This window comes from Ammospiza nelsoni, chromosome Z (assembly GCF_027579445.1).
Source record: "Ammospiza nelsoni isolate bAmmNel1 chromosome Z, bAmmNel1.pri, whole genome shotgun sequence".
In the NCBI taxonomy this organism is placed as follows: Eukaryota; Metazoa; Chordata; class Aves; order Passeriformes; family Passerellidae; genus Ammospiza; species Ammospiza nelsoni.
Genome location: NC_080669.1, coordinates 27,565,894 through 27,580,875, shown reverse-complemented (window position 1 = coordinate 27,580,875; position 14,982 = coordinate 27,565,894). Strand labels below are relative to the sequence as shown.

General features: G+C 36.4%; 1 protein-coding gene across 1 annotated transcript in view; it reads right to left on the bottom strand.

The window, feature by feature from the left end:
- ROR2 (receptor tyrosine kinase like orphan receptor 2) overlaps positions 1 to 14,982 on the bottom strand; it is a 143,746-nt gene that overhangs the window by 25,355 nt on the left and 103,409 nt on the right. Inside the window, exons 4-5 of the mRNA XM_059493080.1 lie at positions 8,599 to 8,886; positions 7,499 to 7,529 (exon numbers count right to left, since the gene is read on the bottom strand). Of these exons, the coding sequence (XP_059349063.1) occupies positions 7,499 to 7,529; positions 8,599 to 8,886 (319 nt within the window). The remainder of the gene's footprint in view (positions 1 to 7,498; positions 7,530 to 8,598; positions 8,887 to 14,982) is intronic.

Here is a 14,982-nt window from a genome sequence, read left to right as displayed (position 1 = left end):
TTACCTACTTTTCATTAGAGTAGTGTTCCTTTATCTTTGTGCCTAACTACACATTCACCCTTTCCTTATATGCACTTAAAGGCTATTCAGCATCCTAAGGAACTCTAATTAAACTCAATGTGGCATCAAATGCCTACAGGAAGTCTCAGGGACATATAACTGTCCTTTTGTAAGACATACAATAAATACTTTGAAAGCCATTTAAACTACTGAACAAACGAGAGTAGGAGAGGGATAGAGGGAAAGAAGTAAAATCTAAACACACTAAAGATTGCTGGTTATATCAGGGATGTCCAACAGCTGCAGTAGCTACTTGCCAAAACCCCAAGGGCCATTACTACTTTGAATATCAATTTACATATACCCTTAAAGGGAATAACAAGTGTTTAACTTTGCTTGCAACTTCTTTGGTTGTTTAATATAAACTGTTTTTCTGAGCTGCTAAAACCTAAGCACCTGCTGCTGATCTGGAATTTGCTGGAAGAGGGCGTGTTGGGGTCACACATTTGCAAAGAGCTGTAAACTGGCTCTTTGCCATGTATTGCACAGCTTATGAGTCACACCTTACAGCTCGCCTGATATGACAGCCTGGGCTTTTTTGGCTACCAAAAACCTAGCCACTATTCTGCAGAGTAGGAAGCAGGTTCTCCAAATAAACAGAATTCTCACCCACAGAAAACATCCACTCCCTTAAATATTCATATACAAGCGACAGGCCTACATTTTTGAAAAAGAACCCTCAGGAAAGGAAGTGTTTGTGTTGTTTGGTGTAGCCCACATATAACGCATGGTTGTAGCCCACATATAATGAATTACATTCGTTACTTGAGCCAACCCATTTTAAAGTATTTAAAAGTATCTTGACAGTACTGCTAATAACAAGTGGGCAAGCACTTCTGACATTTAACCCTAAGTTAGCTTAACTGTAAGAGATGTAACTAAATACTACTTCTTCCTAAGGTATTTAGAAACCTTGCCCAAATACAGGTCAAGTCCTGCAGGGTTGCTTTTGTGTCTTTGACACCAGTCTTTCTCAGTAAAGCAGCGCATCTGCATTACAGTTTAATTCTCACAAGGGCATTTGATTTGTACAATAGCAAAAAAGCGGGTCAAGCTTTCATGAAGATTTATTTTTAATCACCTGTGCATATGCTTGGCTTCCTTTGGTTTTGGGGAGTTCTGAGCAACATGGGTTAGTGAGCATAACAGATTGAAGCAAACTATTATAATTTTTTCTGTCTATATATTCCCTGAAAACATATTTTTTCATTTCTTCCCTCCCTCTCACAGAAAGGAAGAAAACCCACCACTTGTAATAGTTTCCCCAGACAAAAACTGGCAGAAACACAGACACTTGTGTCTACTCCAACATGGTATGTATATGAGTTTAAATACACATCTGGCTTTTAAAATTCATCAACTTTGTAAGCACACTGAATTTCTACTACTATCCACTAAATAATATAAAATGCATTAGATTGTTCATCATTTATTTACTTGTGATTAGAAAGCATTTAAGTGGAAGATTCAAGCTGAAGAAGCAATGTCATGTGGCAAGAAGCTGTGATTTGGTGTGGTGCAAAACAACCCAAAACAGTATTTCCACTGCTCTTTAACTCTGCCTTGAATTACACGTGTTCTGGGGTTTAAAAAGAGTGGGGGGAAGGGGGGGAAGTAATCTTTGAAATGCATGAGTAACATGAGATTAAAAAATCAGGTTTTATAACAAGATAGACTGTCAGCTTCCTCTGAGCACACCCTACATCTCTGGGCAGAATAGAGTATAAATTTTAGTTACATGTTAATTTGTGATGTCATCAACATCTGAGCCTTTCTAGGGAAAATGGAAAAATTGCATTCTAAAATAGATAAAAGAGAAAAAATTTAGTGTAACCTTGGTTTTAGTTCTGTCCTTCCTCCAAATTTCCTGTCTTGGCCTGAAGGACTGTCAAAGGACATTTAAAATGATGTAGTCAAAAGTAGATCGGAGATTGTGGATCAAAATCCCCTGAAAGGAGCCCCAAACCCACAAGAGGGTGAAATACGGCCTCCCCCTCAGCCTTGAAAGAAAAAAAGGAAACTGACACATGGGGGCTAGGAGGGAATTGCAGCATGTTTCTGCCAGATCCCCAAATTGGATTGTCAGGGAGTCAGGAAACCTGCCAAGACAAACACATGCTGTTTAATGTAGACCAGCCCAAGATAATCTGTGCCTCAGTTCCTCACTCATAAAACAGGATAACATTCCAAACTTTATGGGGAGAAGAACGTACCCAAAACACTTTGAAATAATCTGATCCCATAGCAGAAGAAGACAAAAAATTCCCAAGATCCGCCATCTCCATTTGATGTACAAAACATGGAGAGGCAAAGGTTAAACAACTTGCTGCAATCACACACAGAGACAGGAGTACAGTCAGAAATTAAATCCAGACCTCTGAAATTACAGTCCTGTGTTTTAATCACAAAACTCTTTTTTTTTTTCCTTGATTAAAACAGGAAATGAAAACACAAGTATGAGCTTATTCTGTAACTTCAACATATTACCACAAGCATCTTAAAAAAACATACATAGTTCAAATATGGTTGTCTCAGCCACATGAATATCTTGATGAAACAAAAGGCGAGCATGTCGTTCTGGAGGAAGCACATCATCAAACACCTGGTCCTTAAGGGCCTGAATAAACACTCTAACTTCTGAGTTGAAACAACCTTGTATTGTTTTAAAAAAAACATCTGTTTATGTGAATTTTAAGATAATCTTGTATAATTTCCAAGATTAACAATGTTATCTGCGGCTAAACTATGTTGAGACCAAAGAAATTTGCCACACCACCTAAGGAAAGGAAGAAGATATAAGTGGTGCTGTTATTTGACTGCAAGGGAAGCATATTTTCTTCTTAGTATGTTGTTAGATTGCCAAAGAGCTTTGGGATTCATGAAGATTTATCACATAATGAAAATGAGTTTGTTTCCATCATAAAGATATATGAGTGCCCCTCATATCATGCAGAAATTTCCTTTTGAGGTCACAGAAAAGGTGTGCTTTGGGATATGTAGACCATGGAGAATAAATTGCTCATAAACCCAACCTCCTCACTGGAGTTTTCACAGAGCCACCTTACTGGTTTTATACATTCTGTTTTTCACTGTTTGAAAGAACTGTTTTTTTCCTAACTACAGTTGCATCATTAATTTTCTTCATTGGCCCAAATCTTAAAAAAAATTACTGTTGTCCCAAACTACTTGAAAATCAGACATAAGAACAGGCAAATTCATTCTGAATAATTAATATCTCAAAAATTCCTCCACAAAGTAATGACTGCTTCTATTTGTTGGCAGTGTTTCTTCTCACCTATTTTTCCTTAGCATTCAATATACAGGCACCAAAAGTTGCAAACCCATAACAGATCTTAGTCGGAGTTCAATAAAACAGGGACTTCTCAAAGTTTTTTTAAAACCCAGTTCTTGCGCACAGGGCTCAGCTCCTGGCATCCTAAGCAGATTTCAGAAAGGTCACATAGGGAAAAGTGCAGCAGTGACAACAGAGCTGTTTCCCATACACTTGGCTGAGCTTAGGGGAATTCCTTTCTGCCTGCATACTGTGTGCCTTCCTCACTTCACAGAGGCCTCATCAATTTTCCAGAAGCCCATAGGAGCCAACAAACAGAATATTTGAATATTAGATATCTTCCATCCCAAGCTCCCTTCAAGATGGTACTACCATAGTTTAACTGCTTCAAAACCAGAATTTGCCCAATGGGTAAAATTTAATCTAATCATTAAATTCAAAAGAAAATTATATTAGACTAGAGAACATGCAGTCTTTTAGAATAATGTTATCTTCTAAGAACATCACTTCTAGAAGGAAAGACAGCTGTTTCTGCCCTTCTGCTCGTAGACTCCAAGATATTAACGCCCATTGCTGTTTTAAATAATGGTCAAAAAACCATTCTCTGGTATTTGTTAAACATTTATTTTATATCCACACACTTGTACCTTTCTGAACAGATAGGATGTCTCTCTTTTGAGAGGCAAAACTAAAAATACTAATGATGCAAAAAGTAAAAGCATAATGTAGTGAGAGAAAGGATTGCTAAAGGGTTGTACTCTAGTAAAACAACCCTTTAATAGCACAGTCCTCTGGATAGCAAAGGCTAATCAGAAACTATTTTTTTTGACCATGTTTTGAATTTATTTCCTTTGTAAATTAATCTGGATTATCTATTACTATTTTCGGTAATTTTAATACTTTTGATAAGCATGATAGATTTTAATTCTCAATTTCTCCAGAAAAATCCCCGGAAATTTTTAGACATGTGGATCTTGACAGAAAATAAAGATGTCTCCAAATAATCCACAGCAATTTAAGACTATGTATTTGGTGGAAAGATTTTACATTTAGATTTTTATGAAAACGCCTCAACTTCATTACCTGAAGGTCAAGATGCTTTTTTGCACTGGCATTACACACATTTTCTCTCTGGCAATCTTTAAGTGCCAATTAATTCTAGGAATCCACAGCATGAACTGCATAAAAATACCTTGCTAGATGGTATCTACATAGATGATGTTTCTTATCCCTTAATATTCAATAGGTATAATCTTAAACCAAGTTACAATGGTTTTATGTTTCAAGTTTCCACTGAAGCATGTCTTTTTTGAAGCATTAATACCAGCAGCAATGGCTCTCGCGTGGCTCAGTGTGAGGCTGCACTGTGCAGACAGTGAATGGAAAGAGTCCTTTGTTCCATGAGACCTCCTTCCAAGCACTTAGGTACTCCTTTGCCTTTTTCCACCCTTCCTCTTTTCTGGCTTACAAAATGACCCGCACGATTTTATGCAAAATATTAGATTTTTTTAAAATCAGGGTCAGTTTCTGAAAACAAAATAATTCTACCACCAAAACATGGCATTTTAGTTGAAGGACTGATTTTTTTAAAAATTGAAACAAGAAGTAAGCATGCAATGAGGCAAAGATCCCTAATCCCTGAAAACTCCTGGGCCTCATATGATAAGACCCTCATGACTTCTTACTAGACCTTTGACCTGACCTCGTTTTTCTAAAGTTTCAGGTTTCTGTCCAATCTAGTGGATATTAAAAAGAAAATAATCTACCAGCAGCGCACTCTTCAGTTCACCTTTTAATGGCAGGTCCAGAACAATGATGGCACACTGCTGCTTCCAATAGCAATGGTACAAGACTCATTGTGAAGTGTCAAAAGCCAAATGAAAGGATTTTTAATTTTTTTTTTCCTAGTTATTTCTTTATTTTAACTTAGTGTTCCAAACCAGCAAAGGTTGCATAGCAAAGCATTAAAAACCTAGGAAAATAGGATAAGGAAGCCTAGGAAAACCCAGTATAAAGGACATCTGGAGAACCCTAATTTATTTCTACTTGAGGAAATCATGAAGTAATTCTTTTTTTCACTGTATCAGTCAAAATGTTCTATTTATGTTGGTATTTGTGAAATATTAACAAGTTCATTCTCAGTTCAGGAGAAGCACTTGAAAAATACTAGGGAAGCCAAAAGAAATAAAATTAATTACTTTTTCTATAACATAAGCGAATCAATGCAAAACTTGTTTCCCAGGCTTATTGGTATGACATAGGGAAGAAAAGAAAGGCCAAGGAGAAATGGTGACTGATAGGGAGAAAAATGAGTTATTCAATGACTTCTCTGGCAGTCACCCTTTCCATTAAAGCCCATGATCTCCCATGTGGGTATGGGGAAGTCTCTTCCACTAAGTGAAGAGCAGGTTTGGGATCACTTGATGAAGCTGAGTAGTCCCAAGTCTATGGGACCTGATGAACTATGTTCCAGAATCCTGAGGGAACTGGCTGATGGTGTTGCCAAAACAATCTCATCATATTTGAAAAGTCAAGGCAGTCAGGCAAACTCCCGGGTGACTGAAAAAAAGGAAACATCATTTTCGTTTCTAAAAAGAGGAGAAAGGAAGATGTGAGCAACCACAGACTGGTGAGCCTCACCTGTGTACCTGGAAAAATCATGCAGCAGATCCTCCTAGAAGTTATCCCACAGCATATAAAAGACAACAAACCGACCCAAGGCAGCCAGCACAGCTGGTATATAACACATTATGTTATATACTAACATAAATAAAACATTTTGAATGATACAGTGAAAAAATAATTACTTCATGACTTTCTCAAGTGGAAATAAATAAAGGTTCCCAAGACATCCTTTAATAAGGGCAAATTGCAACTACCTCAAAAAGTTCTACAAGATCAAGTGCCAAATGCTGCACCAGGGTTGGGGAAATCCCAGACATGAACAGGGAGATCAAGTCACTGAGAGCAACCCTTTGTAGGGGTTTCCTGTGGATGAAAAGCTGGAAGTAACCCAAGAATGTAGCTCTCAGCCCAAAAGGACACTTGTACCCTGGGCTGCATGCAAAGAAGTGTGTCTAGCAGGGTGAGGCAGGGGGTTCTACCACTCCATGTGGCCCTCGTGAGGGCCCATCTGAAATCCTAGGTCCAGCTCTGTTGTCCTCAGCACAAAAAAGATGTGGGCCTCTTAGAGTGGGTCCAGAGGATGCCATGAAGATGATCAGAGGGCTGGAGCACCTCTCTGTGAAGACAGGCTGAGAGAACTGGGTTTGTTAAGCCTGGAGAAAGAGAAGGCTTTGGAGTGATCTCACTGCAGCCTTAAAAGGTTCTCATATAAAGGATGCAGGGGGATTTTTATACTGGGAGATAGTGCAGGACTACGGGCAATGGCTTTAAACTGGAAAAGGGCAGGTTTAGATTAGATGTTAAAAAGATGTTCTTTACTCAGAGGGTGGTGAAGAGCTGGAATAGGTTGCTCTGAGAAGCTGTGGATACTTCAATCCTGGAAGTGTTCAAGGCCAGGCTAGATGGGACTTGGAACAACCTGATAAAGTGGAAGGAGGTCCTGCCCATGGCAGAAGAGTTGGAACTGGGTGACTTTAAGGTCCCTTCCAATCCAGACCATTCTATGATTCTCTTTTCATCCTTACAACTGAATCAGCAGGTAAACCCAGGCATCTTGTGGAAATCACCAAACCAACACTCAAGTCAAAAATCACACTAACAAACAGCTACTCAACGACAGGATTTTAGTCTTGTTTTACCTGGCTCTTCAAGTTATAATCAGATAACATGGGTAAATTTGCAACCACAGCAAGCTAAGCATTTTACCATTCATTTTTAACCACTCTTCTAGCCCGTACTTGCCCTGTAAACAATTACTGTTCCAACATGACTTTGTGGTAATTTGTTTGTTCAAAACATGAAATAAGCAAGCAGAAGTTGCTCAAGAACAGTCAATCAAATAAAAACCCATTGTAGCCTCTGTCTAAAAAAGTTGCATCCATTCTGAGAGTTTTTGGTCAAATTAGATACTTTTAGCAAGAACACTGTAGTTGCAGACAGTGTTTACTGAGTTTATGAACTAAATTCTGACAGAACAAAAGTAGTCAGAGCACATTAAGTAATTTTCCAAAGAGTACTTACTGAAGATTGTGATTTGGGCTGTTTGTTGGACCTGCAAACATAAAACAAACAAGTATTGCTGACAAGTTTAGCTCAAGGACAACATAATAAAAAAAGTCAACAGCAATCTAAAGGAAATTGTCTCTTTAAGGAAGGTTTATCTCAAGCTCCAAACAAAACCCTCTGCATTCCTGAACATAATTATATATTGTTATTTTCAAAGCTACAAATAAAAATCTTATGAATCTACTGCCTGCTCCAGCAGCAACCTGAATGGACTTAGTGTTTTTCATAAAATATTTTCCACCATAAAGACAAAGGTAGTTAGACAAGGTGTTATTTTAACACATCACTTACCTTTTAATAAGCCCCAGCTGTGCCTTACTATCAGAATTTAGGATGTGGCAAGGGGATGATCAATTTTTGCAACAGCAGGAGCAAGGGTCAATACTCAGCATTTCAATACTCAATAACTACAAATTGAACTGTGGAATCCATTATTTACATTACAAAATAAGAAAAAAATTTAGAAAAATGCATCTAGAATTTTTTCTCCCATTGCTCCACAGGCAAGCCAAATAAAAGGTTAGCTTCCAGACTGGCCTATTAAGTCTCCAAAATGTAATATAAGCAATTGTTCAAAGGCGTGGTATACCTTCACATGTCAGAGGACAGAATTTGAGGCCACACTCCACACAGCAGTACAGAACTGATATTCACAAAGATAGACCCAGAACTACGGACATCACACAGAAAACCGCTTGTCATTCTTCTCAGCAGTTTTTGGTTTTTTTTACAGACTGAGTTCAGCAGTAGAGTGAAAAATCCAGGCAATGAAATGTTACCTTTTTGTACTTTTTACCAGCACTCCTTTAATTTTTTTTCTTCTGTATATTTACAGACCTCTACATCTGTATTTACTTTCTTTTATTACCACTAAAAGGGTATCAAGTTCAACTGAGAAGTTCTGTGCTGGGAGAGAGGCCCCAGGCACTGACTTTATTTTCTTTTGTGTTGAGAATTTTTCTTAAAACAGTAAATTCATTTCTCATTATGCTATGGTTAAAACTAATTCCTAGTCTATAAAGCAGTCTGAGCAGTCATAAAAGCCAGGAACTCACCAAGCCTGACAAACAAAACTCCTGTTGCAGTGATTGTCTTCATCCCATTTGAAGCCACGCACTGGTAGTATCCTGTGTCTGTGGTATCCAGATCCTGGATTCTTAGACGTGAACCATAATCTGTTTTTCTGATGATGATCCGTCTTGGCTCCTGAACCACTGGAGCATCATTTTTCAGCCATCTGACATTTGGGGATGGATTTCCTGCTACCTTGCAGTGGAGGATTGCCGTTTGCCCCTGGACTACAGTGATATTGTTTACTGGTTCCAAGAAGGTCAGGAAATAACCTAAGATAAAAGATCATAAAAGATCAAACGTTACTTGGGTTGAGGTAAAAGCCTGCTCAAAGGTACTTTTCTAAGAGAGAACCCTGGAAACAATTTCAGTTTTCTTTCAAGATTAAAAAAAATGCAATTCACTGTCCTAAGAACACCACAGCATCACACTGTAATTAATGTTTCCTTGCTGACTTCATGCTTGTCTGCAGGTAGGTATGCAGATTCAAAGGTCAATCATGAATTGATACTATTACACTCCTAATGTCTATTTGAAGCAGCAGTGACTTTTTCTACATCTGACATGATAAAATACTAACAGCCTAACATACATATAGTGCTGTTCTGTTCCAACAGCAAAAAAACCCTTGCTCCATAAATGAATAATGCCAGTTGTTATCATATTGGAATATCATGGTCATTTTACCACATAATCTTCTTACATGATCACAGATTTGTCTCAAAAAGAGCTACAATTGGAAAAATTACTTTTAGATATTAATTTGACTTGTTAGTTACTCAACAAAATCTTAAAATTAGGTTGATTTGGACAGGCCTATATTATAATAAGTTTTCAAGATTATATGTCTCACATTCAATTTATAGAAATAATGTCTCAATTGCAGAAATAAACTGTGATAGAGAGGGGGCCCATAAGCTGATTATAGACTGCCATTTTTACATCAAGTCAAAATATATGGCCAAGGAAACATCTGTATGGATAGTGTGTAATAACATTTTGTAGATATTTTGTAAGTGAAAACTACAGGTCCCAATTAGTGGTTTGTTAAAAGCAAAGGGCTTGTCAAGGCTGTATTTGTGATCTCTAGGGACGACAAAAAAGAAAGAATTTATGAAGAACACTGTCAAAACCTGACAATCAAATCTTTTGTTGGTTATTATTTATAAATTTAATTTGGTGTTAGGAGTCCTGCAACTGATACACATCACATACTGAAAGTCTGGCAATATGTAATTCCATTGAAACAATAAAGTTGTTATATTACCTTACAAAACAGGTAAGAAAAGTATCTAGGTGTCACGCTCATGTGTTTGTACTAGTGAATTTAGACCTTCTAGACATAAAGCCTCAGGAATTCAAATTACATTATATTTTTATGGCAGCTGGATACAAATATCAAATAATTTTGACGGATGCTCACATGTAGACCTTTCCTATCACTCAGATTATTTTGCGTCTGTTTAATTAAGTAATAGCATATTATTGTACACAAATCCAACACTAGTAAAGAAATGGTCTACACTGACAGTCCAATTGCTGAAATACCTTAAGAGAATTGATGTTCTGCTTTGATTTATATTTGACAGGGCTGTGAAAATCAGCTCCTCTATAACAGTTAAGTGTAACATTGGAGAAGGGAGTAGTAGAAATATCAGAATATAATAAATGTACAAGCCAGATATTGCTGGAAAACTGGGTTATTCTGTGTGTTACATTGTTCTCTACCACTGGCCTTTCAAAAGAAATCCTGTTATAATGAATAATACGAACATACAATGTAGGCAAGTGCAAATTTAGTTTGTCATTACATAGAAAATTATTAGAATAAGTCTAAACAGAAAATTAAATAAATCCAAGTATATAAAATCTCCACACAATACTGAAAATTTACAGGACAATTATTTTATTCTTGTTTGTCATGAAATAATAAATTATTGTTTATTTAATTTTATATTAGTTGTCCCTATTTTTAATTTAAAATCTTTAGCAGACTTCAGAATATTCTGACAGAATACAAACAATATTTGTTTTCAAATAACTTATATAAAAGGGAGAAAAAGTACATTAATGCTTTCAGCAATGTCATACCACAACAATGTAATTTATTATGTTTTTAGCTACATTTCATAGCTGAAAAAATAGAAATACTATTTTGACATTCTGGCAGGGAAAACAAAACCAGTAAATTTACTTCCTGATACAGTCAACTGAAGCAATTGATCAAAACTCCCTTTAAGCCAACATCTTACACACATAATTATTTCTAGCAACATGAAAGAAAGCGTGATCAGTCCTACCACATGTTAGAAAAGGATTTTCTATGGCTACTTCCCTCATAGCTTGTTATTTCACTATTTTTTCATAGTCTGCATGTAGTTTATTCTCATGAGCACCACTGAGATAGCATCCACAGGAGTGTTACCTAGCAGAGACAGAGATACCACAATCCCAACCTACTCCGGGCCCGTCAGGCCACACTTGGAGTCCCTATGTCCAGCTCAGATCCCCAGAATTCAAAAATAACACAGAAAGACAGGAGAGAGATCAAAGTAGGGCTACCAATGTCATCAAAGGGGTAGACAACAAGTCCTATGAGGAAAGATTTCAAGTAGTTATGTCTCTTCTCGCTGGAAAAGAGAACACCAAGGGAGCATCATCACAGTTTTTCAGTACCTAAAAGGCACTGACAAAAAGAACAGAGACAGTCATCACAAGGAGCTATATGGAGAAGACAAAGGGCAGCAAGTGAAAGTAGCCAAGAAATGTTTCATTTCAATAGAATAGAGACATTTTTTGCAGTGAGAACAATCATTCCCCTTAAAATGAACTGCCTAGAGATGGGGTAGGGCCCTCATCGCTGGAGGTTTTCAAGATATGATTGGACAGAGTACTAGATTGTCTTGTCTAAGCTTTCTTTCCCCAGAATTGTTGGACTGGGTGATATTTTGAGGTGCCCCCCAGGCTAGAATGTTCTGTAGTTCTGTGGGCCTCTGATTCAACAATCATGGGGACAAGCCAAATGTGCTCATACAAGGGAGGCAAAATAGTTTAAAGACCTTTTTTGCAAAGAAGCTGGGCCCCTTTGAGCATGGAACCAGCACAGAGTTATGTTCATCTGGCTCAGAGATGCTTCTGATACCCAAGAAATGAAACAAGAAGAGATCTGTCTAAAAGGCGAGGCCAATTCAAGTCCTGTAAGATGACAGACAGGGATTGTGGTTTGTCTGGCTCTCTGATATATTTTTTGCTCTTCACACGCAAGTACATGAGAGGGCTACATTGTTCTTGTGACACTGATCAGCTTATACCTTGCTCAAACCCTTGCCATTATTTCACTTTTTCTGATTTAAAATGAGCTGGGTGGAGTCCTCTTTTTGGGATAGTCATGGATATTAAATTCAAATACATTTGGATGAAAACAGATAGTAAATTTACTCATTAGGACTTAATAACTCAGGATTAAATCCATGTTAGAACTTCCTGTTTCACTAATTAAAATAGAACTACTGCAGGAAGTAATTAGATCCATATCTTTAAGCCACCCAAAATATTTCATATGAATCTGTGAATCTGATCCTAGTAACAGCAAGAGCAAAGCTATTACCATGGAAAGCAATGCCAAAGATTTATGGGTTAATTCAGTCCCAGTGCAATTAGATAGACTTTGCCTGAAGTCAGCAACACTGCATCTATTTCCTGCAGGTCAAAATTCAGCTTTAGTTCATCATTACTCTTGCCAATTTTACAGGTATTTTCTGCAGTGTTTTATACTACCTTGTTATTACAAACCAAGTAATAAATATTTTAACCTAATGAACTTCGAAGCATTTGTGTTTTCCAAAGTTCTCCAGAGCAGCCTAAGAGCAGTGGGTCAGCTCAGGGCCTCTTCTCTGCCTCTGTCCACCCTGAACTGCACACTCTGTGTTTGCTGGTTTAATTTCCTCTTTGAGAAGCGATGTTTATGTCCTCACTGGTTCTGAAGTATTTCTATGACAGAGCAGGCAGCCATTTGTTGAGCTGCTCTGTTATTTGGTGTCCACTTTAGATAACCCATAATTGCAATTCTTTCAAACAAAGTGGAAAATTTAACCAACCATGTTCTAAAGAATGTTTTCTTTATTTAATTTCCGTGATGATAATCAGCAGTTACTTTTTTGGTAATGTACGTCACACCACAAACACAGTGTAGATGCCAGTTTGACAGAATGCTTTGGGGAAAAACACAAATTTTCCCAGGATAAATTAGGACCTCAACAATGTGCAAAGCAATTTTTTTTCCCAATGTAGTTCCCTTCTGTCTTAGTAAATCTTAATTTGGACAGGTACAAGGGAAAATGAAATGTGAAAATGCTAGAACTTGTATTTAACTTGTGTGTCCTGTATTTCGTGTTAAGCAGTAGTCAAGTAGAATTTTTTAAAACTGGAACAGAATCGTTAATCTGTTTTAATACTAACGTAATTTTGAAACAGAGAATAAATACTCTATATAAAATATTTTGTTTCTGTAACATGTTCCCAAATCTGTGAATGTCCTATTGTAACTGTCATATTATAAAGATTTATATTTTACTTGGGAGATGGATAAAAAGATAATTTCTTTAAATAAAGTAAAATGTCCAGAAATTTCCTCTGTTGTGACATTAATATTGTTATATAATGGTTTTTATACTCTGGCTTGCTTCCAAAGGTCATTGAAATGAAGGAAAATGCTTCCTTTGCCTTCAGTGATCTTTGGCATGATTCAACTATGTCAAAAGGAAAATCTATCCAGTAGAAATTTCTGCATTTGCTGTAGGCAAAAATGCTGTAAATTAAATTTCTCTTTCATTATGGTTTCCAACATAGTCTACAACCAATACTAGTATTTATTTTGCTTGAACAGATTAAAAACTGTTCTGTCAAGAAGCTATGAGAGGACAATGCAACTTAATCTATATATTATGTTTTGCTATCATATTCTATGTACTCTATGAATAACATAGCTTAGGGAAATGGTTGACATGAATTCCAGCAGAACTCCTTCATATTTGGAAAACCTTTGTTAGGTTGCCAGTACTTCATATTTTCTAACTGAATAAATTTGATATAAATATATCAAATAGAATCCCAAAGCAAATCAACATTAAGATGACAGGTCTATTATTCATGTTTTGGCAAGAATATAAAAATAAACTTTTCCAGAGTGTGTCAAATCATTGTCAAGATATGCACAAGAATAGATACTAAACTGAAAACCTAAAGGGTGCAACTATCACTAAGACCTCACATGTGTATTATATTTCTTAGTTTTATTTACATTATTCTGGCACTTATATGTCCAAGTTATTGGCTCAAACCATATGTGTTATTCTTGGCATAAACACAATATAAAATTATTGTTCTGCTTTTGCTATTTTAAGATCTTAGCTGTGATTTTGAAGTTCATTCTAAAGAAATATTTTAAGACTCCTTAGTTACTTTAGATTACGTAAATTCTGGATTAATTGTTTGCAATTCAAGTTTTAGTTCCTGTTCATTTTTTATTGCTTGTACTCTTTTTTTTCTATGTGATTTTAAAAATATTTATGCATTCGTAATTTTAAAATAAGCTTCAATATGGCAATCATGAATCATACTTAGTAACAACTTTTTAACCCTTTTTATCTCAGAACTTCCAAATCATTTATGAATATTGAAGTCTTTTGAGATGGGATGATACCATCAGGCTTATTTCCCAGAAGCAGAAAGTAGAGCAAGGGGAGTCCTAAGTGATTTGACAATTTACACACAGATTAAGTGTCGGTATCGATGATACTACATCAAGATTTACATCTTTCTGTATTTCTGAGACAATGACTCTCTAAGATAATCATCCACTTTGGCTCCTACCCAGGTGGATTCACCTTTCTTTCTGCACTCCACAAGAAACACCAAAACTGAATAGCCAGTTTTTGAGAAAAAGAATTTAAAATTTGATTCATAAATGGCTAGATAACTGAAGATACAACAGTACTTTCAGACCAAGTAGTAATAATTGTATATATGTTTAATCACTTTTTAGAATACTTATTCCTCCACAAGATATAAATAATTATTTAATTGACTTTATGCAATAGTCAAAAAAGCCCATAAAGCCAACCGAACACATCACAGTTTACAAGAGTCTCAGTTTGAGATACTCAGAACGTAAAATCACCTGTTTAAAAAAAAAAAGGACAAATACCTTTTTTTCTGCATAGCTACATAAATTTAGACCATTTTCAGATTCATGGAATAAAACACTTCCAGTGTTCAAAACCCCTATGAAAATATGTATACTATGATTTTGTGTAGAAAGCAATGTGTGATTTTTTCCCTAAGCTATCTTATTTTTCTTTTTTAACGCC